General features: G+C 38.1%; 1 protein-coding gene across 1 annotated transcript; it reads left to right on the top strand.

Annotated features, from left to right (window-relative positions):
- The first annotated feature begins 1869 nt into the window (after nt 1-1869).
- Nucleotides 1870-22550, top strand: il17rel (interleukin 17 receptor E-like). The gene is made up of 18 exons (XM_038274514.1): nt 1870-2060; nt 4951-4978; nt 5291-5440; nt 11376-11488; nt 12040-12154; nt 13394-13438; nt 15499-15638; nt 16146-16217; nt 16309-16363; nt 16458-16621; nt 17268-17312; nt 19386-19440; nt 19827-19972; nt 20456-20515; nt 20594-20651; nt 21727-21840; nt 22210-22260; nt 22347-22550. Exons 1-18 carry the CDS (start codon nt 1953-1955, stop codon nt 22442-22444), a joined length of 1617 nt encoding a protein of 538 aa, XP_038130442.1. The 5' UTR covers nt 1870-1952; the 3' UTR covers nt 22445-22550.
- The last annotated feature ends 3376 nt before the right edge of the window (nt 22551-25926 follow it).

The following is a 25926-nucleotide window of genomic DNA, read 5'->3' as shown; positions in this document are numbered from 1 at the left end:
GGCTTGTGAGAATTTGAAGTTGTTAGAAGGCACGTAAGGTGGTTTAAAAATCTAATCAGGTGGACATATTGGATCTTGTGGTACAGCAAATACCTTACCTCTGCTGCAAGCAGTTAAAGGACAAATTACCCAAAACCCAACTTTGCTTTGCTCATAAACAGTATATATTGATGTCTTAAAGTGTCTCAGGGATTACTTTGACAATTTACTGCACATATGTTGCTCTCCTATAGTTGTTGTAAAACTGTTTAACACGTTTAACAGGTGTAGATCAGGGGTCTTCAACGTTTTCCAGGCTAAGGACCCCCAAACTGATGGCGAGATGGAGCGGGGACCCCTAATTTTATATATTGTATGAAATTGTGTTATATCAAACTGGTTCTATAGTCACTCTATTACAGATGGAGTCATGTAATGGAACTAATGTTGCCCTGGGATTATTAAAGTATTTCTGATTCTGATTCCTGGTTGATGGGACAGGTGTTGTGAATGAAACGGTGTCCAGCTTGAAAGAGCTCCTGTGTGTCGCTGAATGTGTGCATTGATGACTGAAAGACATCTTCTGCCTCCATTTATCTGTTTACTACAGTGTGTTGAATTCATGTTAATGTGTATTTGAAGATATTTCAATTAGTGGAAAAAATTGCAGGGGGAATATAAAAAAAAAAAGGTTTAGGTTACAGCTATCCTATACCTGTTTGACCTCTTTTCTCCGGTTCATTTGTCATTTATGTTGAAGATTATCTGAAAATATAGGTCATGTTTTTTAGATATTTTATGCGTCAAATCTTGATATTCTTTCTCTGACTTTTTGAAGAACTAAAAAAAATCATGTTTCTGTTCTTACTATTAAACTTATTGGAACAACAATAACAAAACATTTTTTATATACTCTTCTAATTTCCAGTTCCCTGTTGAATAGGCTACAGTCGCGTCTAAAGTAGAGCTCCGCCCATGGCCACGGGAAATGGGGGTGCTGCAGCACCACCTAGTGGTGAGACTGGGATAAAAAAAAAGGAAATACTTTTCACAATTTATAAATTTCTTATAAATATTTTGGGAAAGGATTTTGCCTTTTTTTTGTTCTATTAGATGTATTTGGATTTGAATTTAATTATTTTGAGGCCTAAGCAACACAAGGTGATGGGAGTTACATTGTCATGGCAACGTCAAACAAACTAGAGAGTGGTATTCCGCTCACGGCAGAAAGACTAGTAAATTTACAGTCTAATGACAGAAACGAAGAGGAAATATGGCACTGGAATGCATTTCGGGTTCATCTGCTTGTGAGAGACATTTATCTCCACAACCTCAGAGCGCACCTGAATATTTGGCTACTTGTAACCATGGCACCCACTGTAGCTCAAAGAAAGTGCATGGTGTCGCCGCGCGATTTCATATCTAGTTGTGCAGTTTAACCTAACCATAGTATGTTAGAGTGATATTTTGATCTTGTGTTCTTTCTGTAATGGCTGTGGAGAACTGTGATAACTTTCAAATAGTGTAATAATATAATTATAAGGATTTTGGATTTTAATAGTCAGGTGTGACACAATAAAAAGTGACTCAGGTTCATTCCAGCTGACCTAGTCAACATTGTTATAGTGTTATTGTGAAGTTTGATTGACAGTGCATTTAATAACCTGAAAACTGATGATGTCTGTGTGTTAAAGACACTGGTTGTGTGCACTGAAGCGTATATTACAATAAAGTAGTGAATCTTGATCAATTTACTTATTTGTTTTTGTTGTGTTTTAAATGGGTCAAAAGGTCCTTTATCCAAAAAATAAAAATAAAACCTTGAAAGCACCTCCTGTTCAAATGCCCTGGCTCCGCCTCTCCAGTTTATTTGTAATTCCCATCCAGCTCCCTGTCAGACTAGCAGCACAGACCTCGGCTTTGAATCTCAGTCTGACAGGGTTAAGGAGCGGCAGTAGTAGAAGTCATAAAATATGATCCCCTGGCTTTTATTGCTGCTTTCCTGCTGTTGCTTTAATGGAGCTGCCAAAGGAATCAGTCAACTGGAGAGGATTGACAGATGTCAGACCAAGTGTTATCAGGTAATATTATTTATCTTCAACTAGAATGACATCATCACCTGTTAGCTTATTGATACCTGAGAAAAAAATAGCCGTTATTTGCTGTTTTACTTACAAAAAAAATGATAAAAAGTTTTACAGTAAAACTTATACTTCTACTGTTTCTCTTCCCTGTGTGGTCAGTTTGGCTCGCCGCAGATACTGCAGGTTTGGTTAATGGGGATATTTGCTTTACTTTCAGTAAATCTTTCTGTAAACCTTATAAGGCGGGACTTTTGAGGTAAACATTTGTAAAGTGCGGATGTCCTTTACTAGTCTTTAAAGTCACAGAAAAATAGGGATTTAATGCCGAATGAGTCACTAAGTGAGTCATAAAAGCATTCTTGTGAAGTCAGAGAGCATCGTGGAATCCTATCATTTCATCTAAAGAGGAAAAAGGAACAAAGGTTCTATGAGCATCTCTGGGGTTTATTCTCAAGGTGTTTTTTTGTTTTTTTGTGAGACAGTTTTATCTTTTACAAGTTTCTGCACCATTTACTCTGGGGTCAATGTTTATCTTCTCTTAACAAAAACAAAAACAACTCCTACCAAACTCCATTCAGGGACATGATGACATCATCCTACCACCCAAGTTATCTGTTGTATAAAAAACTGCTGACATTTAAAGGAAGTTTTAACAGATGCTGCTCATTTACTTCATTTCGTCTAGCAGATTCCACAACAGTTTCTTCTCCACTGCCATTAGACTACTAAATTTTATATAAAATGGCTTAAAATACAAACACAGAATGTTTGAACTGTAACTATAAATCACTTTTTTTCTTTCATCACAATGTTTTTATCACTGCTGCTTACATGGCTGCACTTTAAAAAAATGAAAAAGTATAGACACTTGTGTGTAAGAAATGACAAAATAAAATCTGTCTAAGTCAGTGGCGGTTCTAGACCAGTGTGTTCCAGGGGGCCAGGAGGGGCCCAGCGCGATTTCATGGGGGTCCACAAAAGTATGAAATAAAAAAACAGGGCCAGGGATTCAAGTATATTAATATAACTGCATGAAGTGAAATTTCTATTCAATTAGATTTAATTAAAATTATTTTATTTTTAGGTCAATATACATTCATAATTTAGGAATTTTACATATTTTTTGATCTGAATTAGAACTCATGAAAAACTGATGAATTCAGCCGTGAAAATTAGAGCAATTTGTTTTGAAAAAAAAAAAACATTTTGCAGATGAAAACTGGGATCCTATCTCAATACCACTGAAGCTATCACCTTATTGTTTTTAAATAATTAGTAAAACAGAATATGTAAAGAAGAAAAATGAAATAGATCGAAAGGAAATTTCAGTAACCATGTCTGTTCCAGCGCATATCATCATTGGAATTTCTTTGAGTATTATGTCTTCAGTACAGGGGCCAGGACATTATCTAAAGGGGCACTGGCCCCCGTTTGCAACTGTCTAGAACCGCCCATGGTCTAAGCCTAAATCTGAAGGGTTTTACTTTAAAGTTTGAAAGGATTAAAGGAGGCTGTTTTCTACTGGAGATGCGGCCTGACCAAGTACCAATCTTATCTACAAGTTTTGATTTGATTTGTTTCAGACTAATTTGGTGAGATGTTGAAGTTTGAACTTTGGTATAGCAGCATTAACTTTCACAACATCCATTAAAAGGAATCTACAAAACCGATGTGCAGGTGCAGCGATTTGGATGCACCTTGTAGTGGCTTCCATCCAGTGTGATTTATGAAACAATATAACACTAAATGTTAACCAGCCTCCACCCAAGAGACCTGTTTTAATTATAACTTTTAGTAGCAGAGAGACACAACAGGTTTCTAACAAAAACAGTTTAATTTAAAGCTCCTTTAGAGGTCCAGCTGTGGATAACAGAGGATTAGATGCATTCCTAAAGTGACAGAGTTGGCTCCATGTTATTAAATCAAAGTGATGGAGTATTTCCTTTAACTAAAAAATGCAGATAGATTGAGGCTTGGTTTTTTCCTCTGTGCCTTTAGTGTACCATGCACTTTATATTTTAGTTAGGCAGATTAATAAAAAAATCTGTGTGAGGCTCCTGACTACTGCGAAAACAAAAGAGAAAGAATTTCATGTGTCTTAAATATTAGGTGTATACAAAAAATGATTAAAAAAGTATTCTTGATATTAATTTGATGGTTTTAGGGCTTAGTTCTCGCCCCCTAAACCAAGAGCCCCAGATATCTGACCCTCTTGTCTCCCTGTCAGTGGCCGGATAAAGTACCAATGACAGTAATACACTTAGAGCCAGTTTATTTACTGCATTCCCACATATCTGACTTTTTCTTTGTTCTGATTTCCTGGATGCCGATGGGAGACATCATTAAGTAAACAAATCTAAAACGCTTCCTTAATACCAATTACCAATCCACCCCTTCAATGATTTAAAGCCTACCACATAAAACATAAACAAAAACGCATCCACTCTTGCAAACCTACATGAATTCATTTCATTTCAAAATGAGCAAAACCCTGAGGCACTTTCCTGACCTTTAAGTTGCGATAATTGCACAAACAATAACTGCAACAAGAACTGAAACCAAGAGGTAGATTTCCTGAATGTGGGAGGTTATTGTTGTATGAGGTCAGTGATGTAGGTTGTAGCTGTATTATGAAAAAACAGAAGTTAATATCCCTAACCCTAAAACATTAACACCATGCAAGTATATCAAATTATCTTCCTGCTTAGATTTACTGAGAGTGGTGCTCCTATAGATATCATATTGGGATCAGGATGTAGAAAACCCTTTCTGAGGAACCTTTTTTTCTTTATCATATTTCGGGTTTGAAATCTAATAGCACTATTACTCATAATATTAATGACTAAGTGTTTCACCTGATCATCTCCCTGTCCTTTTCTTCTTGCAGGGACTTGGCTGCAAGACCAGTCGAGAGTGTGAGTATGAAAACTGACTTGGAATGAGACAAAACGTTCTAAAAAAATTATCGAAACATTATTGAACTGCTTCAAGCATTTTTAATTAGACTAGACCCTAACAATACTATTAATTTCTCTTTAATGAGAACCAATAAAAACAACAGAAATTACTTAGTAGTGCAGGAAATAGGGTTATTTGTTATATTAATCTAGAGCCCAATAATGAGGAGGTCACTTAACAGGCACAAAAGTTTAATTTAGAGCTAAACTGTATGCTAATTGCTGTCTTAACGTGTGACCCCCGGTGTCCTTTGTCCCTGTTTTAAACAGATTGGTTTGCTGATGTGTGTCAGGACCCCACCAAGCATCTCAACAGCGCTACCCTGCTCCACAATGCGAGCATCTCCACGGTCATGAGGTGTGAGCAGAAGCAAAAGTGCGGGCTCTACCTGAGAATCCGGACAGTTGTGCAACTTATGGGTAGGTAGTGGTGAATTGAAACCATTAGGGTTTTATGTAAACATCTGCATTCATTTTCTTCAATGGTGTTACTATGTTTTCGAACCATTTATCAATTTTCTTTGCACTATGCAATGTAAAAGTGTTTGAAGTTCTCGAGATTCTGAAACGTTACAAACAAAAAGTTAATGTAATTAATTAAGATATGCCAACCCCATTCATTCCATAATTCAAAAGAGAGAATGAAATAATCCGAATAATGTGGAGTAAATTTAAATTCACCACCTTTTATTCTCATACCCCTAAATAAGGACAAGTGTAACCAGCTTGTATCGCACGGCTGGAAACATGTCTATGTATCGTCATCATCCTGAGCCGAGAGGCAGGGGAGGGTGACCATTGATTAGAAGAGCTGCAGAGATTAAAAGCTCAGTTGAATTACACCATTCTAAATGAAAAGTATCCCATATGGTCTCTACTATTTAGTCCTTTATGGAAACCCAGCAAAAAACATAGCTGACAGAAATCAATAAGAAATATGTTTGGTAGTTTGCAAAAAAAAAAAAAAATCGGAAGAAGGTGTTCTCATGAAATAAGACGAGAGTTTGACTGTTTGGTCTATATAAACAAATCTAGAATTGCACTCCTCAAGTTAGTTTGCGTCTGATATTGTCTTTAAAAAAACAAACTTTAGTTCCTCAAAGTTTCAGTTCTGAAATGTGATGCTTTGGAGGTAGAAATATTCTAAACGGTAAATGGCCTGTACTGATATATGTCTTTTTCAAGTCAGAGGACTTGGCCAAAGCGCTTTACACTACAATCAGTCCTTCATCCATTCACTCACACACTGATGTTGGGAAGCTACATTGTAGCCACAGCTGCCCTGGGGCTCACTGACAGAACTGAGGCTGTTGTACACTGATGCCAACGGGTCCTCTGACCACCATCAGTAGGCAATGCAGATGAAGTATCTTGCCCAAGGACACAACAACACTAAAAGCGAGAGCTGGGGCTTGAACCGATAACCCTCCGATTGAAGGACAAACTCCTGCACCTGACACCACTGTCGCCATTCTTACTGAAATCATATTTCTAGAAACTTGTTACAATGCATAACCAAAGAAAGCTGTTTTTATTTTAACAACAGGAAGCCGCTCTTTAACATCTTAAAAACTGAAGTAACACTACAGCTACATCCCTTATGACAAATAAGTTGAATTAGAGGTGGTAAAGATGCTGAAGAGAGTAAAGAAGAACATTCGGAAAATTCACCCCTCACATCACTAAATATCTGCAATGCAAGACCTTTAGGAAAAAAAAAGTTGGATGAACTCCAATCCTTAGCAACGACTCAGCTAGAGTATAAGGAGGGAAAATATTATGGCTTTCACCAAAACATGGCTGCAGGATCATATCCAATATTCCAGTATCCATTTGCTGGGCTTTCTAGCCATACGACCAGAAAGAGACGTAAAGGATAGTGGCAAAACCAAAGGATGTGGGTTAGCAGTGCTTGCAAACAATACATGCTCAGATATTGAACTGTCAGCAGTAAGTTTGGGTCCATATTATTGACCTAGAACAGGATGTCAAACTACGGTAGTTCCAGAAAGGGCCATGTGGCTGCAAGTTTTCTTTCCAACCAAGCAATAGCACACCAGACTGTCATCATGTCATCATGTTGACTTACTCACTTGATTAGATGACTGAAGTCTGGTGTGCTATTGCTTGGTTGGAAAGAAAACCTGCAGCCATACGGGCCTTTCTGGAACCAGTTTGACATCCCTGACCTAGAGAGTGTATCAGTGTTATTTTGGCAGCCATTTATCTTTCACTATCAGCTCTTGTGCTAATTTGGCCGGGCAAATGCATTTGGCCTGGCGGTTCATTTGGCATGTGCAAAGCACATCTTCCACTCTGTACACTTCCAACTTTAAAACACTTTTTCAGGTGCTCTATCAGAAAAACAAAGTTAGGACAAGTGTCCTATATATTTCTAAAGCAAGACCTCCTCTTGCAAATCAGGTCAAAATCTTGTTTCTTTCCCTCAGACTGTAAGTACCTTTTTGAGAGACAACCTACATTAAAGAGAATCATGAGAAAATGGTCATAGGATGCTGAAATGGCCTTGTGAGATTATTTTAGGCACTATTCCAGCCATAGGGAAAGGACATCAATGCCATGAACGAGTGTGGGACTGATTAGACAAATCTTGTAGTAGAAGCCGATATCACCACCAGAACCGTGAGATGTAAAAAAAACACATGAGAGTAAAAAAGCTTGGATTACAACAAATATAAGGGAACAAGAAAAAAACAGGACAGGGTATTATTAACGAGTATAGAGAAACATCTTCAAGTCAACATTAGAGACGGGTAGCAAGCATACAGTAAGACGGTCCAGACCAGTGCTCCGGCAGAAAAGTATTACTGTGTGTGGTCAGGGATGAAATGGATCCCATGCTTATGCTTATATGCAAATGAAGTGAACACATTTTTTAGCATTAATATTTAAGGAAGAAATACCCTTAACTATTGCCCAGAGATAAAGACGTCGGCCCCCTGACCAGCCTATTGGCCTGTCTGTCTGTAGAATAAGGTAAAATCAGCTGGATAGACTAAACCACAATGAGGCTCCAGGTTAAGATGGTGTCTGCAAACAAGCAACCACTTCAGTATATGGCTGAGGCAATAAGCACATGGCTGTTGTCCACTGGATATAACTTCTACATGGATAACAGACTGGTCTGAAGATGCAACTGTAAAGCTGTCTGCAATTAGGGAACATTTTTGTTTTCTTTAGGAGGCTAAGTTCCTCAGTTGTTCATAACAAGAGGATGCATGTCTTCTAAAAGGCTGTTGTTGAGAATATAAACTCTTGAATTTAGCTCAGTTGAATTTATCAATCATTATAGACAAGCCCAAGATACTCTACTTCGCACTAACAGCAACAGTGCTTTTAGTCAGAGGCTTGTGAGACCACTACAGGAGATTCCTCCATGCCTACAACCTTCAACATCTACAGCAACCTGTTTAAGCTTCCCCTGCATGTGAGTTAAAACGACATTTGATTTTCTTTTTCTTAATAAAGCAAGTAGAACTGAAACCTGGTGGTGGCAGTATCAGGCTGTAGAAAATACTTCTCGAACAGGGAGCGGAAACCCGGTCTTCGTTTCCTGGCAGGTGGATGGCGCTAAATACTGAATACCTGACAATCCAGAATCAAGAACTGGTAGAGGCTGTATAATATTTGGGATTTAGGTGATGTTCACCTTCCTGTAGAACAGGAACCCCAAACACATTGGCAATCTATAATGGAATCGTTTAGATCAAAGTAAAGTCCAGCAATGCTTTATACGTTAGAATGGACCAGTAAAAGTCCATGCCTAGATGCTATTGAGAATCTGTGAAAGACAGACTGGCATTTATGTTTGCAGATGCATGTCATTATAGAGATCACCTCAACAAGCTTTAAAAGTAAACTGGGGATAAAAAGGTGGTTCCAGTCAACACTGACTCAGGGCAACAATGTTTGCAATATTCCTACAAGACACTTTTACTTCAAAACATAATATTTTCTCTTCCTCCATCCAGATAATATCTCATTGTTGTCTTTGGATCAGTATGTAGGTCTAACACAATATAAAGATTAGTAATGAAAAAAACAGGAAATGCTTATTAAATCCCATTTCTGGTACGCGTTCATAAAACAAAGATGGTAAAAACCCTCGGCTTTGTTTCCTCTATCCCGAGGGTCACTTCCTGGTGATATTAAGATAAACGAGGAGGCAATGAAATGTAATGTAAAGTCATCATAGATAAAACTGCTCTAAATTTAGTCTACCTGGATTCAAAAATGCAAATATATTTCAGGGAAAACATCAATAAACATGAAAGCAAGCACAGCCTTACTTATACCCTAGGGATAAGTTTGAGTCAACAGTACAGTCTACGTGCCTACCCCACGCCATTGACATGTTATAACACGAGCGAGAAAGGAGACTTCCAAAGAAAAAATATTTAGCTTATAAGTGGATATGAATGCAACAATGTCAATTTACACAAACACATCAATCTAAGAGAGAGACAATTTGTATATCAAGTTCCATTATTATACATAACCTTTTGAAGTCCTTACCCTACTAAAATATATATTATCCAAAGCCAAAAGTTGTAATTTACTCAACCTAATACGACCTTTAAAGAGACATATACTGTATCATAGTGGGATTTTCCTAATTTTGCTAAAGTTCTTCAGAAGACACTTGTGGGTTTCTCAATAGTATCAACAAATTAGAATACAAGGCAAAGACAACTTGTGTAAACACAAACTGCATTTTTTTAAGGCCTGTAGTGCTTTAGTTGTTCTTCTGTGATCACCTGAATGAGTTCATGATGAGCTTATGAGATATTTGTGGGTAGGCATGCTTTTCCTGGGAAGGGTCACCTCTATTTCATTGTATCTTCATAGCCGCTCTCACCATTATTCTCTGGTCTCCCGAAGCATGAGAAAATGTGTTGATAGAAGTCAATGACTTTGTTTCTCCTCTGCTCTTGAATTTCTTACCATCAATGGATGGTGTGTTCCCTTTTCAAGTTTTTCACCTACCTCAGGTTCTGTTATGAGGATTTCTTGATTCTGTAGTTGTGCCTTCAACCAATGCTACACATAGTTTTTCTAATAGAAGTATGTTACTTTTGCAAGCTTTGATGGTGTGCTCTTCAAGTGATGGGCTGCAACTGAAGCTTATTTATTTTACAGTAAAGGTATAATGGAGGATGTTCTTTTACCGGGTGGATCATCATAATAAGTGGTCCTCCTAATTGTCAATCATTCTGGTGATATGTTTATGTAAGGCCGTCCTACGTGCTCGTCCCTATTTTCACTTACCTGTGGTGAGTCTGATACAGTGGACAATTCTTCTTTTGGAAAGTAAGCTTGTATGAGTGATGCAAACTGCAACTTTTAAACAGAACGTGCACGAGGAGAAATGGGATTGTGCACGCTCGCCACTCATTTTTAATGGGCGTTCCCTCTCAAGAGTGGGTACAGAGTTGTGCATGTACATTTTCTCTTCTAAAGTTAAGAGGGTGGGTCTTTTCAAAAAGTTGTGAAAATCCTCCACTCTGCCTTTAAGTTTTGATCCGGCTGCAGAACTCTTTCACGTTGGTGAATCTTTCCTGATTCATTTTATGCGTTTTTAATGTTATTTTTTTAGATGGTTTGGTAATATTACTAGGAAGCCACATGCATACAATTGCAATTAATGGAGGAAAAAGTAAAATAGCTTTTGACTATCAAGTCCTGATGACTGCTAACTTACCTCCCATGTGGTATTTATTTTGTTCATCTTAAACAAATAAAGAGGTGCGCTTGAATTTCTATCAGCAGCTGTTATGATAGACTTCTAACCTAATGCAGAGCTGTAAGGTTACACCATGCTTCGCCAACAAAGCATACAGCTTTGCCAGTATACACTCTTTGCACTTTGCAAAGACCTGTTTAGAGCATATCATTTTAGAAGGAAGTTTTGAGAGCAATTATTGAAGTGTAGTCAAGTGTGTATAAAAATGAGTCATGTTATATAATCTTGAATACAGGGCAGGAAGAGACATCTCACCCAGGAAACCCACTGTGCTCAAAGATAAAAAAAACTTTGCACCCGCAACAGCCCAAATTGCCTTTTTCATTTTCCCGATGAAGCAGATTGAATAAACATTCTGGTCTGGTTCCTTTATAAAGTGCCAGCAGATGCATTATATCCTTGTTTGTTTATCAGGTAATGTGCAAAGTTCTTCCCTGTTCGGGCACGAGACGGGAAAACCCCCAATTTGGGTTATACAATTACTTATCACAAGCTTCTTTTTTTATGACTTTTCCCAAGCCATGTCTTTTAAACAGATAAGTCCATAATGCAGCGTTTGTAATTGAGTATTTAACTTTTTTTATTTTTTAGATAAAGACTCCATCCATGGCATTTCCATTTGCACCAACAGTGCAGGGATGATGACAAACTGCCAAACCATACAGTTCACCAAAGCTTCAAGAAGATCAATGCTTGGAATGCCGGTAATGTCAGAAGAAATGCTTTTCCTGTTGTAAAACATTTATGGATGAGTAAGAAAAAAAAATTAAACTTAGAATTTTTTGCAGCAGTAGTTAAATGTCATGAAATGCATTTCATCCATCCATCCATCCATCCATCCATCCATCCATCCATCCATCCATCCATCCATCCATCCATCCATCCATCCATCCATCCATCCATCCATCCATCCATCCATCCATCCATCCATCCATCCATCCATGCACAGGGAGAACATGCAAACTCCATGCAGAAAGACCCTGGTCCAGGTTTCAAACCCAGGGCATTTTTGTTATAATATCAGGAAACAGTATGCAAAATAAATTGAATGATTTTTATGCATGTTTACCAAAGGTGCTTATTTTCATGGAGGAACTTGTACCTTTAAGACAGGTTTATGAGTGAAGTTTTTGTTTCATATAAAAGTGTTATGTTTGAAGATCCCTTTCACTCTCTATGGTGACATCAGTGAACTGAGACGTTCATGTTTCAACTAGAATTTATTTGTTTTTCTTATTCCAATGTTTTCCTGTAGGTGACAGTTGAAAATGATTACACCGAAGTGTCTCCAAACCAGCAACTGGAAGTAACAGTGAAAACAGTTCCTAGCTATTGTGGCATAACGTGGTCCAGCAAGTACCATACTCCTGGTGAGAACAACTCTTTGAAAGAATCAGTATATATTGATCCTTGCAAGGGAATGACAGACCAATCATTTGCTAATACCCAGTCTACTCTAACTAGACATAAGGAAGTTGCTAAGTTTATACAGTACCAGTGTTAGATATGAGAGATGTCAATTAAATTCAGTTTATTTATATAGCACCAATTCACAACATGTCGTCTCAAGGAACTTTGCACTTCACCAGATCATACAGTCAAATTAATTCAGAGTTTCCTATCTAAGGAAAACCAGTTGATTGCATCGACTCATTGACTGGGATGCAAATCCTCACACTAAGCATGCTTGTAGCGACAGTAGAGAGGAAAAACTTCCTTTCGACATTTTTGTCACAACACAGTATCTGATCAAAAGCTTGAGAAGCTTCAGCCTGGCTTTTAAGAACACTCCTCCAACAGTATTCTGACAATGAAAGCGAAACTTTGGCCCAAAGGGGGAACTTTGACCTTATCTTCATTTCCGCATGTTTGGAAACAACCCCCAGGTCCCAGCAGTAAAATACCTTGGGCTCAAACAAATCAGACCCTGCAGCAGGAGCAGAGCGAATATTTTCACAATTTCTCATAGCACACACATAAATAAGTGCAGTCATCCAGCCAGAACTGCAGATCATATTTAAGGAAGCACTGTTTAGTGATCTTCCACGTATTTCCTAGTGTTAAATGAAAATGAAAACCATTACACTAATAACTAGGGCCTTGGCAAGCATTAGGAAACATGACTCATAGCAGAAAACTAACAGGAACAAATATAATTTAGCTACAATATAACAACCAACTAAGAAATAGAGCTGGTGCATTTTATGTTACTTTAATGCATTTTTGATCAACCAGTGCCTAAAACAAAATATGCTATATAAGAAATATGGTGTGGCTTAAGATGGTCCTCATGAAGTAACCATAACCCCCACCACCTCCACCCCAACAAAATAAAAGCAGTTTATTGATTGATTGACTTTATTGATCTCACAATGGAGAAATGTACTCGTTACATCAGCTTAAATAGTAAAAAAAGAAGAATGTGCCAAAGGAAGACAAAGGTGCATGGGATATATAGAGTGTATACAGTGCATCCACATATGACATTTGATTTTAATTTTATTTTTTCTATAGTAGGATCATTAGACCGGGTTATTATACCTGAGGTACTATATATTTTTGACCACTTTTTGCTAACTTGCCTGATAATTTTTCCTTTTTTTCCACAGAGTGCTCTAATGAAGATTTGAGGAAAAATGTCCCAGAATGTATCAGTAAGTACATCTTTATTATTCATTTACACCTAATGTTGTCATCTGAGTACACAAAATCGAACATTTCAAGTTCTCTGATAACAGAGAGCATGAGCAGACCACCGTGTCTCCTGTTTACAATAAGCTGACTGATTTTGCGGGTTTTCCACCGTGTCTGGCTTTGTAATAAATAGATCTCTTCACCTGTTAACAAAAAGAGCTTCTTCTCTGACTATTAACAATAAATGGCATCAAAAGAGCGTGGTGCGACCTGGGATGATGCAGAGACTGAGGCTCAAATTGAAATTTGGGCGGAGTAGGCTATCCAGGCACACGAGTTCCTGAATGTTATGGGGGCCACCATTTATGTTTGCGTAATTCGCGCCTTGAGAGCTGTAGTATCGTGGACCGCCAATAGGAGGCAAGGAACCGTAATAGTGTGATGTGTGCTCGGCACGGTTAACCGATCCAAGCTCAGTCCGAACTCGGAAAGGACCGGTTTCAGAGGGGTAGTGGAAATGGGGCATACCTCTGTGAACGGGACCTGAAGATGCTTGAGGAAATTCTGATGTTTAAATCTGAAAGAGCAATCCGTCATTTTTGCAGTTAAAATGTGTTGTCCAAATTCTACCAGTAATGTTTTAGAAGAGAAAGTCAGTTTTGTACTCTTGCAGCACTGCTATGTAGGTAAAATCTATACAAATAAGCAGAGAAAAGGTGAATCTAAGAACAAAAACAGAACCACCCACCATTATTGTTCTCATACCCCAGAATTGTGGATGGTTGAGTATTTCTTTCAACAAGCATAGGCTTTTTTTATGCTCAGAGTCAATAGGTGATGATGGAAGTTGCACACAGAAATGTAGATTTAAAAAGTTGAGACGGCTTGAGTGGATTTTACTGAACAACAAAAGATAAAGGTATTGCAGAGAGAAAAGACTTTGAAAATCCAAGGCATAGAATGCATGTCAGAACTCAACCAGGATTAACTGGACTTTTCCAGGGTAAGCAAAAAAAGGGTTGATTTGGATAATAACCCAATAAAGAATGTGGTATGTCAAGCAGAATGACTTTGAAAGGAGGTATGACTAAGACTGGAGCTATAGGAGACTTAAGGACCAGGTGTAGAAAAAAACGTTGAAAAATAAGTGCAGAAAAGGAGCAGATAAGAGCAGAAAAACACATAGAAGACAACATTTTGAACAAACACATCTATAAAATATCAGAAACTGACAGCTCTAAATTTTATAAGATAAAATAAATTCAAGGCCACAGAGATTTAGTGTATGTGACAAAAGAATAAAAGCATCATTAAGCTATTATCATAAAACCATTACTTCACCTCTGTTTTTTTTCTCAGCTTTGCAATGTTTTCATAACTAGACATGAAATGCAAGAAGCTTGGGACTGAAAGATTAATAATTATAGTCTGTTTTACTATACTTGGATGGGAGGGCACGGCTTAAAGGCGAAGTTAAGTGGCATGGTTTTTTTCCACCTCTTTATTAAAAAAAAACAACGCCTGTTATTTTATTTTAAAGTGGCATTTTACCCAATGTTTTTCTTTTGACTGCGTGACTAGCTGGCATTCTGTAGGAACATGTCAGTTTATTTGCAGAGAAAATAACAGCTGCATTTTAATAATGCTTTTATTTAATTTTATTTACTTTTATTTATTTTTGTTATTTTATATTTTTGTGCAGCACTTTGGAAACCTTGTGTTTATTGAAATCGTGCTATATAAATAAAGTGGATTGGATTGGATTGGATTGAATGTCTTGTTCAAAATCCTGAAACTTGTCATTTGAATTTAATTTATCGGGACTGCTCAGAAACTCTTTAAAACACAGTTCGAGATGTATAGAATTGTTGATCTATGTGTGGAAAAAAGGGGCTTCAAGTATTTTTCAGCATTGGCACCATCTTTCATCTTTGCTAGACAGGCATCATTCAAGTGAAAACCTTTGCTTTTGACCACAGTTCGCCATGACTAATACAGAATTACAGGAAATCGGTTCTACACTTTCATTTCTGAACCTTAGCTTCAGTTTCTGATTGTTCTTTTATCCTGTATCCTCCAGCTGGGACTCTTTCTTACGTTTTAAGCCCAGAAAAGAAGGAGCTGACAATAAGCGTGACGGACATGCTTGCAGATCACGACTACAATCTCCGTCTCTGCCACAAGGACTTCATCTGCATTGGCACGGGAGTCTACACTCAGGTTAGGACCAAGGACTTTTAATTTGAAAAATGTTTAATTTTAGTCGAAGCACCAAAAATCCAATGCAAGATGTGAGCAGAGATAACACTTGAAGAGAAACATAACACACTGCTAAATTGGATGCACGTGGTTTTATTTAGCTTAACTGGAGAATACATTTATTATAATAAAAAAATCTAAAATGTATTCTCTTTCCAACCCTTTAATGTAGAAGGAGTCTCCCCAAACTAAAATAGAATTGTAATTACGTATTTAAGATTTTCCGCCTTGTTCTATTTTTGTCTTGTCTAACTTGAACCACTTCTTTTGAAATGTCAAACCACCCATGCTCACATAACTTTCCACTGACTCACTAAAACTATTGAATAAAGTTTAATGCAACTATAGGACATGGTTGGAGTACTGCTGTAAAGATCAGATCAGGGATCAAAACTCATAATAACGGGGCTTATAGAAAACACTTCATCGGATGTCAAAATACAGCAAAAATATTTTCTTCCTTTTCAGGTAAAAAAGGAAAACCCCCTTAAGACTGCAGTCCTTCCGTATTCCAGACCTCTGCCTTGCCTTTGTATCGAGGTAACTTCCTTATCAGCATTCCAGCTTTTTGATCTATGAGTAATCACATCAATATACGGGCACCAAACTTGGATATTGTGATTCATTGTAGGGTTGGTCAGCTGTAGTGGATGCTCCTAGAGTCCAGGTCTGCCCATTCAAAGACCGTGAGTCAACGAGTGCTGCTATTGATATCTTGTAATACTATATCAGTTACCTTATCACATGCCAGCTAAGCGTTCTGACCTATTCTGCCTGCAGGTCTAGAGGAATTGTGGTTTGGGATCACCTTTGATCCTCTAGAGGAAGCTTTGATATGGGAACCACCGTGTCCCGTCAAAGCTGTGGTGTGTTTATGTGAGAATAAAGAGGATGACGTCTGTGTTGATCTACCTGATTCATCACAGAGTGTCAGCCGAGACAAGGTAAATTACCTTTGAAAATGTATAATTATTCTTATGGCGGGCTGGGCACTGAAGTACAAGACAAGAATGGAATAAAACATGATGATATATTATTACGGCTCCTTTAAGGCTGCACCTGTTTTACAGCTTATACCCAGAGGCTAGCATACAGCCTTAAGAATGTTAATACACTTTGCTGTAGTAACACTGGTTTACTACCATAAAAATGGTTTACAACGTCAACGTGCTACACTACACTCAACAGGTTCCTTCTTCACAAGCTTTCTGGCTGCCTTAAACTAAACTGCTTTCAAAAGACGTCAACAAATAGAGTTTACATATTGGAATAAACAGTTTGAGTTAACTTTTTTACGTGGTCCCTGTAAAGTGGTGGGTTTATTCTAGCATTTTAACCTATAAACATTGTAAAGACATTGTATTTAACTTAACATAGACAATGACATCATTCTGCAGCCACGGAAGATTAGAGAATAGATTTTTTTTCGCTTAGAACCCAAGGCATGTAATTTAAGTGGGGAATGACGTACTTGTTATAAAAATATCAGGAAAGCAGAGAATCTTGTCAGTGTCAGGAATAAAAGTAAAATAGCCTAGATATAGATGAAATTTAAGATAAGTAACCTTTGCATTCAACACTGTTTTTTAGGTCAGATTTGCCAAGGTTGATCCTCACCCCAAACTCTGCATGAAGGTAAGGATTACACTTTTCTATCCTCTGGGTAGGGGTGTTTCAACAGCATACACTGAAATTATGGTTTTATTTGAAAAGATTTCTCATTAGGCTATTTGTCCTTGGATAGCTTGGTGATTTATAGCCAAGATATCCGTATCGGCTAGTCCTTGTCTTCTTGTTGCACTTTATAACTAAGTTTTGTTCGCTTTTAACACTTTTGCTCAAAATTAACACCGGGATATAAATCCATCTAAACATTTTTCGATTATACAAATGTATGTCATGAGGGTCTTTAAGGATCTAACACACATGCAGAGATTCACTCAGAGAACCACGGGTAAACGTTAACAGGTTTATTGGGAGGTTTACAAAAACAAAGAGAGAGGTTATTAAGCAGGGTAAACTCAGTTGAACCTCAGGGGACTGGTCAACCGGAACCGAAAACTGTTTGGGGGGGTTCTTGGTTTTCCCTTGAATCCAGTTTGTGGGGTTTTATCCAGAGATGAATGAACTCGTTGGAGGGCGGACAGGTAGAGTAGCGTTGGGTCCAGAGGAGCAATAGAGTGGACCGTCACCGGGTTTTCCTGAAGTAGACTTGAATGGATCTGGTGGAGGTTTCCCCTTGCTCGGTGATACTCAAATAATTCCTTCCAGGGGAGGTAGAAGGTCCAGGCTTACCCAGTGGATCAGGAAGGCATCCCAATACTGGCAAAAACTCTGGTGTCGAGGTAGTGACAGCCCGCTGCTCAAATACTCCTCTGGTGATGACCCAACAAGCTGCAGGTGTGAGAGGAGGCCCAAACGAGGAGAGAGCACCATCTATTGGTGGAAAGGGAGAACAAAAGAAAACACAAAAAAAACCCCACACAAACTGTAATCCTAATAATGTGATGGCAGTTTTTTTTTGGGGTGGGTTTACCAAGTTTAGCCATAACATTAAGAGTCGGTCTTTAGTTGCAAAGATCCTGCCACCCACCCTGACTTTCAGGCTCATATTTGAACTGAACGAAGCCTTTAAAACTCAAGCTCAGAAATAAATTTGGACGTGTTAAACAAAGAGAATGAAAGTCTAACCTGATGGTCGATCTGCTGGAGGTTTCTTCCAGTTAAGAGGGAGTTATTCCTCTCCACTGTCGCTACAAGCATGCTTGGTATGAGTAAAGTGCCTTGAGATGACATGTGTGGTGAATTCGCGCTATATAAATAAACTGAATTAATTTAAATAACCACGCTACTGATATTTAGCCAAAAGAGATACACTGCTGACCAAACTCACCAAAACAAACATTAGCAAATATCTCAGAGGCTTTATTACTTTATATTTTGCAAACCTGAGTTTGTGGGACTATTTGGAGAGTGGTTGAATTTCATTTTTATTTAGCTAGTTTAGCTCGACAGCCCACAAAATTCCAGCTTTCCTCTCTCAATGCATACTCCGATACACCCATATATGTCCAACCAATTTCCATGTATTTGGACCATTTGAATAAAAGAAGTGTCATGGATGGGAACAATTAAGTGTTAATGGTTGTTGCCGGAAAAAAGCCAAATTGCTTCCATCAGTGTTTTAGGTGAGGAGCTTTGGGTTCATCGGGAATGTATTAGAGAGTTACAGGAAGCATACAATAGTTATTAAAAAGGTGAAACCTTCTATGAGCCAGAATGTGCTTTACAACCTTCATCCAAAGCCATTACCCTGTTGCTTTCCGGAATTAACTTAGTCATCTGCTTTGAATAAAAGCAGATGAGGTCAACCTTCTATGGAGCTTGAAGTGACTTGGCTTTCAGTTATGATGGATCATGGGGGGTTTCAGAGATTTGCTCAAGATTCCTAAACAAAGCATCCCTGATGACACCAAAGATTAATTGTATAACCAAGTTGGTTTATTGTAAAACCAGAAGCTCTTGTAAAATGACTCACACCTGGAAGCAGACAGGAATCTAAATTAAGGGGCATTCTGTTGCTATGAAAACTAAGCAGAGGTGGCTTTTCTTTTAAACAATCAATATGTTAGGTTAGGTTAGAAATTTTCCATGAATATTTGAGGACTTTTTTTTTTTTTACATGTTTTTAACATAATTTCCTTTCAGTTTACAGTCGGGTCGCAGTCCTGGATCAAGTGCCCCTTTGCTGATGGGATTAGAGGTGCGTTTTTGTTTACTGTGATTCTAAAGAAAATACAGTGATTATTAGAAAAAGATGACAACCCTTAGCACAAAGTAGTATACTTGAAGTAAATTCTATTAAGAATACTTAAGTATAAGTATAAATTTAGAAAGTATTTTTCTAACTAAATTGGGACATTTTTAAGTTTACTAAAGTATACTTTAGTAAATAATAAAGTAAACAATAGTATAGTCAAATACACTTGACTATACTATTGTTAAGTACCGTATATGAAATGTAGTTTAGAATAAGTAAACTCTAAGTGCACTGCCTGATTTTAAGTATCAAATTAGTGCACTTTTAGTATACTTGAATAAACTACTTTTTGCTTTCTCTAACCTTTGTAAGCTTTTTCCCCCCCCCAGTCTGGGAAGTGACTGTTTCAACCCAACATGGACATGAAGAAATGCAGATCCTGTCAAGAGTTAAGGCAAATTTTTCCGTGGAGCTGAGGTCGACTTCTGCTGAATCACCAGTGGGGGAGACAAACAACAGGAAATTTGTGGAAGTTGTAAGTTTCATGTATAAAAAATGTATGGTTTTACTTTCAGCTGTCTTGGGTAATTCCAAGCTTTTTTTCATATTCAGCTGAAACAGCTGTATTATTTTTTAAGTCCCCTTTTCCTGTTCTGTATTTATTTATTTTTTCTGGCAGTGTTTTTGTTTTGCTCTAAATTTCCAATCCGTTGCTTGGAAGCAACAAATGGTGTTTGAAGCATCTCCATTATCAGTAGTGTCATGAAAGGGATTTCATGTTCAAGATCGTCTTATGATCAACATTTCAGCCAGGGGAAATAAAAAAAAGAAAAGAAAATAAATCTGCAGCAGGTTTATGAATTGCACTGTGATAGGTGTAAAATGTTATCAGAGGAGCATGTCGTTCATGAAGAGGGCCATGATTGTTTATTGAGGCAATAAAAATAGAGTAACCATGCAAACCCTCAAACAACATCAAGTTATTTCTGTTAAGTTTTCTGTACTTTTTTGTCCTCAGGACAAACAGAAACCTGTTAAATTGGAGCTAAAGGGAGAAAAGTGCAACCTTTGTCAACAGGTATTCCAATGCATTTGAAAGGTAAACATTTTTTTCTCTTAAACAGCCATTCAGAATGCTATTCTTTTATTTGTGCAGGTGAAAAGGATATATGTGAAGTATGCTGTCACAGTGGTTCACTGTACCCAGCTGTGCAGTAAGTATGGCTTTTGCTATGGCTTGTCTCTTTAAAAAAAACAAAAAACTCATATTTATTTATTGTGCAGCATAGCCAAGGTAATGCCTTAGTCTGGCATGAAAACTTTTCCCAGTACTTCTTTTTTTCCAGGCATTAATGACTTTCATATTTACGGATGTTGACATTTCTTGAGAGTATTGATAAATGCACGTGCCTTCTAATCTTTTTTTTCTGGAGTTAGTTTGATAAATAAAAGCAAGACATGCTTTGCCTGAAGATACACATGGAACTATGAGGGATAAACATCTTATTTGTTGTTTTACTTTAGTTTGTGAATTCAGTGGGCAGAAAGGTCACAGGCAACATATTCTTTTTAGATTCGGATTAAGATAGAAGACTTTGATTATATTATACCTTTTGCTACACATTAAAGTCCCAACAGGAAAAAGGTTGCATCATTTCAGTATATTTCTCTTATTTTGATGTGGTTACACTAGAAAATAAGAAGTTTCTTTATATGTTCTTGATGGGTAAAAACTATGAAAACACTTGATGCTTTTTTATTCTTTACAAGCCTTGGAAAAATATTTTTCCCTACATTGTATTTACATTTCCCAACTATATATATAATACCTGGTAGTTGCAACCACTTTCAATGCACTAAGAGACTGGTGTTACTCTTAAATAGAATCCCAATTCTGTTTCAGGAAGTTAGACAGAATCTTCACTAAATTTAAACAATGAGTTGTTTCAGCAGTGCTCACCTCTGCTGAGTCATGGGAGCGAAGTTTTAAGTGACAGAATAAACTTGGGCACAGTTTCATTAGTCACATCTCATTACCCTTAATGCTCTCTTGGACTCTTAACTTACCTGCACCAGGCTAAGTCACAGAACCAACCCATCTACACACTCAGAGCTGTTACCACCCAGTCTTTTCTTTTTAAAATAGATAAATAGCTGCATCATTTACACTACACATATAAACTTGTTTAAATGCACAAAATAAACATTAGAGGTTGATAAAAATCACTTATTCACACAAATGTATCCCAGCTCATTCCAATAATAATAATTGACATCCATTCTTTCCAGTGTTTAAGTCGTCTTCCCTGGCTTCTTCTGGCTCGATGTGGATTATTCTACCAGCTGCTGCATGCCTTTCTGGCATCATTATCATCACTCTGGGTCTCTGCTTACTGCTAACAAGTAAGAGCTAAAACAAATACTGTTAAACATGGGGCTTTACTTTAATCTGTTGTGTTGACATATTGTAGCAGAGGCACCTGCTATATTAGTTTAGGCTCAGATCCAAACCAAACCTTCAAAAACCCTTTGACTTTTTCCGTATATACCGATGAATCTACAAAACTATCTGTGTTTGTGTCTCAGAATTTAAAACTATTTGTGTATACCGCTCCCCTTGCCAACCTAAAGTCATTTGCATACACATTATTGACTTACTCAATAAACGGGTGGGTTGAAATTATACCAGCTTCTATTTAGGGCTGTACCCATAATAGTTTTTTCATCCTGATCACCTGTTTCCTTATTACTCCTGTTTCCGCTCCCTTCTAGTTTACCGCAAGAGGAAAGAAAAAGACATCTGTCTCCCTGAAAAACACACAGGTACCTTATTTGTTTATTATGCAATGCATACTATTTGAAAGGCTACACGCTTATCTCTTACCACTTACCTCTCTGTTGTGCTGCAGACACTGAGGTCTCTGAGTTACAAACTCAGCTTACAGTCAAGGAAAGGATCCTCATATCTGAACCCCTGAAAATAATGAGAAGGACAACTTACTTTTAAAAGGAACCTGAAACAGCGCTCTGGTCTGGACCACTTCATGCATTGTACGGCATAAAGATGTTACAAAAACAAAAAGTTCTCGATTAAATCCGTTTGTTCTCCTTTATCAATATTTCAAATATTTTTGCCAAGTTGTTCATTGTAAATATGTGTGACGTGGTTGCTGCAATTTACTATGGTGCAATATGGTACGCTACACCATGGTATGGCACGGTATGAAGACCAAAATGAAGACAATCGGGCACCAAGCACTGTTTATTTCCTTGGAACAGGAGGCTATATTATTTCAAAACCCAGCTACTGATCTGGTCAATCCGTAAAAATTCGAAATCTGGTCAATGATAGGCTGGAAATCTGGTCAATGATAGGCTGGAACAACTGGAAATTTGGAGGTGACATCTAAGAACTAACCTATAATAGCTTCGGTGAGGCTAGAGGCCTGGTTATACTCCTGTGGCAGTGTGTCGCAGTGAGCTTGACGCAGACATTTTTGATTTCTGCTCAGTATTGAAGCGTGGTCTGCACTATATATGCTGAGCGTGTAGATACAGCCGAGGCGGTGAGGAAGTAGGGGCGAGTTTGTCCGACAACAGAGGGACATGACTGCGAATAATACCGGGGATCCAGGTGGAAAAATGGTCCAGCTCTTCTAGCTGGTCCAACTTCACAAGTTTTTTTCCACAATTTCGGCCATAAAAATAAAAAAAGCCAGCCTCCTGTCTGCGGTCACCTACAATGTGGGATAGATGCAGTGGAGTGTCTGCGAAAGAGGCAGGGACGTCTTTTTGTTCACTTTGACACCTACGCAGAGGACCTAGTTTCGAAGTATAAATCAGTTTTAGTGACTAAAATCCTTTGGCAGGTCACTGTCTGGTTATCCCCAATTCCTCTGTTGTCTATTATCACAGATAGGCTGGGCTTAGCTCAGAGAAGCTAGAGACTAGCATGCTGTTCATCCAATATAAAAAAAAAAAATACAAAGCTGACGAGAACCTCCAATTGCAACTTTGGATTTATTGTCATTTTCCTACTTTACCAAACAGATTTTACAACTTCTTAGTCTTCAGTCACCATTATGTTAATATTAGTAAGATAAATCGACGTTAAAGATGCCAAAGGTAGTGAGAAAAGTGATGGAAAAGCACTCTAGCGTGCCTATGTAGTTTCAGTCATCTGGTTCATGGCAACCACAGAACAGGCTTAAAGGAATAGTACACCCAAAACATGATTAGCCTTCATTTTCTACTCACCCCCATGCTGAACAACACTCTGGAGTACATTTTTGATATCTCAAATGCATCTGGAGATCTGGGAGGCTTCTTGCTGTCTGCTGACATTCAAATAATGGAGGTCCATAGCGCCCGAGGCAGAAAGGTCCATAAAAGTCCACAAAAAACTTGTCAATATTCCTCCATACTGCTCGTCCAATGTATTCCAAGTGTCCTGAGTGGGTAGCGTCCATAATTTACTCGAAACGAAGTCATTTAGAATGTTTTTAGAGCCTAAAGAGTAGTTTATAGGATTTCCTAAAAGCGCGTGCCTGCAGGTTCACGACTCTATGGAAACCGCGGCAGACCAAACCAGATGAAAGTGCGCATTCATCGTCTGCTCTGCCGATAATGCAAGCGTAGAAGAAGAAATGTGCTGTTTACCTGTGCAAAGAAAGAAACAACGAAAGAAAAATGTCTGAGGACTTCAGTGTTGAGGAAGAGCATGAGTTCTTTGCCAAGCTGAATGCGCTGGTTTGGTCTGCCGCGGTTTCTGTAGAGTCGTAAACATACCAGTGAATTTCAAACCCAACAACAGACTCATTTTTGTTCAAATTGCCTAACACATAGTCCATACATGACAAAAGACTCAAAAAACCCACGAGGACCCCGGGTGGGTATTTGATTGGCATCTCCCTTGAAAAGTGCTTAGTAGGATGGAACTCCATGCTGTTTAAAACATCAGAGCTTAAACTCTGATTGCTGTAACGCAAGTCTACAGAATTTAAATCATTTCTGGGAAAGGTGTCGAAACAACCTGCTAAAAGCCAGATTTGTACAGTGTAGAATTCAAATTGAACTGCACAGAGTGATCTGGAAAGGCTCCTGTAGAAACTGTTCGCAAAAGGGAGCGACATTCAGTACAATTCTTTGAGCTGATTCGGTACCTGCCTCTCGTTTTTTGGTGATGTCATACACGTCCCTGCATTTCATTGGTCCGAAACAATTCTGTATTGAGGGTGACCAACCTAGGCATTCTAATAACCAGGCTCTCCAAAGCAAATGCAGATAAGTTGTTGCCCTCCTTGGTTTCCAGCAATGATATCTCACTTTCCATCATTAATCGGATCAGTAGCTCGCTGTGGAATGCATGTAACCTCCTGTATCAAAGAAGTGGGCACCAATGAGTGTGCTACAGTCTTAATTTTGGCAGCATAGGTATATTCTTGTGCTGTACCATCTGTATGTTGGTAAAAGTTAAATGAATGCAAATGTTTTAAGTTAAATCATTTATGAGTCTTAAAAGCATATTTGTGTCTGTTCTTATTTAAAATATATTTTCAATAAAAAATATCAAAAGTGTAAAGCCATTTGAGCCTTTGTGAAAGCTGTGAAAAAGGGGCCTCTTTAAGCCAGATGATAAGCAGTGCACAGGAACAGGTGGCAGAGTGCAAAGCTGCTAATATGCAGATCTGAGGAATATAAAATCCACCTTAACACAACAGTGGAAGTAAAATAATACATACATTTAAGAGTTTTGCAATAGACACAAAACTACCAGCAGCAGGCTCAGTGAACTGGAGGAAGATAGAGAGGCTAGGGGCTGGGCAGGGAAGTTTGGGAATAAGTTCAAAATTTCAAAGCCAATAACCTTCTCATGACATTTACTGACACAAGACTTTTGATAATTAGTAACTTTTTGCCAGCAGAGAGCAGAATATATATATACTGGATCAAAAGTGGGATCAATGATATGTAGGATGCAAGTAGGAGAGATGCAGATGAGAAAAATGATCCTGTCAATTTCAGTGCAGAGAGGAGCCTGGACAGATGGCAGTGGTGCAGCAAAGTAGAGCAGAATCGTGACAATTATATTCAACAGTAGCTTAGAATGAATTGCAGCTTCAATGAACAGTAGTCAATACAAAAAAAGTTTACCCAACTAGTATTTGCCTTTGGCAGATAAAGGGACGCATTTTGGTTCAGCCCAGGAAACATCATTTGCAAGAGAAATGATCCAGTTTCCTGGTAAAATGTTTCACATTGTTTGTGTCAATATTTGCTTAGAGACGCGCTTTTTGCAGGGTTGCAAAATAAGACTTTTGGTTATTAGCGATCCCTTTCATCTCAGCCCTGTTCAGCCTTTGCCTGCAGCAGTTTGCAACAATGCTTATAATTATAAAGATGCCCAAACTCCTCTCCACACATGCACATGCAAAATGACTGTTTGTCTAACAAGTGGCATTCAATTCAATCTTTTGTGTCTGCAACAAA

The sequence above is a fragment of the Cyprinodon tularosa genome, unplaced genomic scaffold (assembly GCF_016077235.1).
Source record: "Cyprinodon tularosa strain WSP-4 unplaced genomic scaffold, ASM1607723v1 ctg92, whole genome shotgun sequence".
NCBI lineage: Eukaryota > Metazoa > Chordata > Actinopteri > Cyprinodontiformes > Cyprinodontidae > Cyprinodon > Cyprinodon tularosa.
Note: the sequence above shows the minus strand (reverse complement) of the source record. Positions and strands in the feature narration are given on the sequence as shown.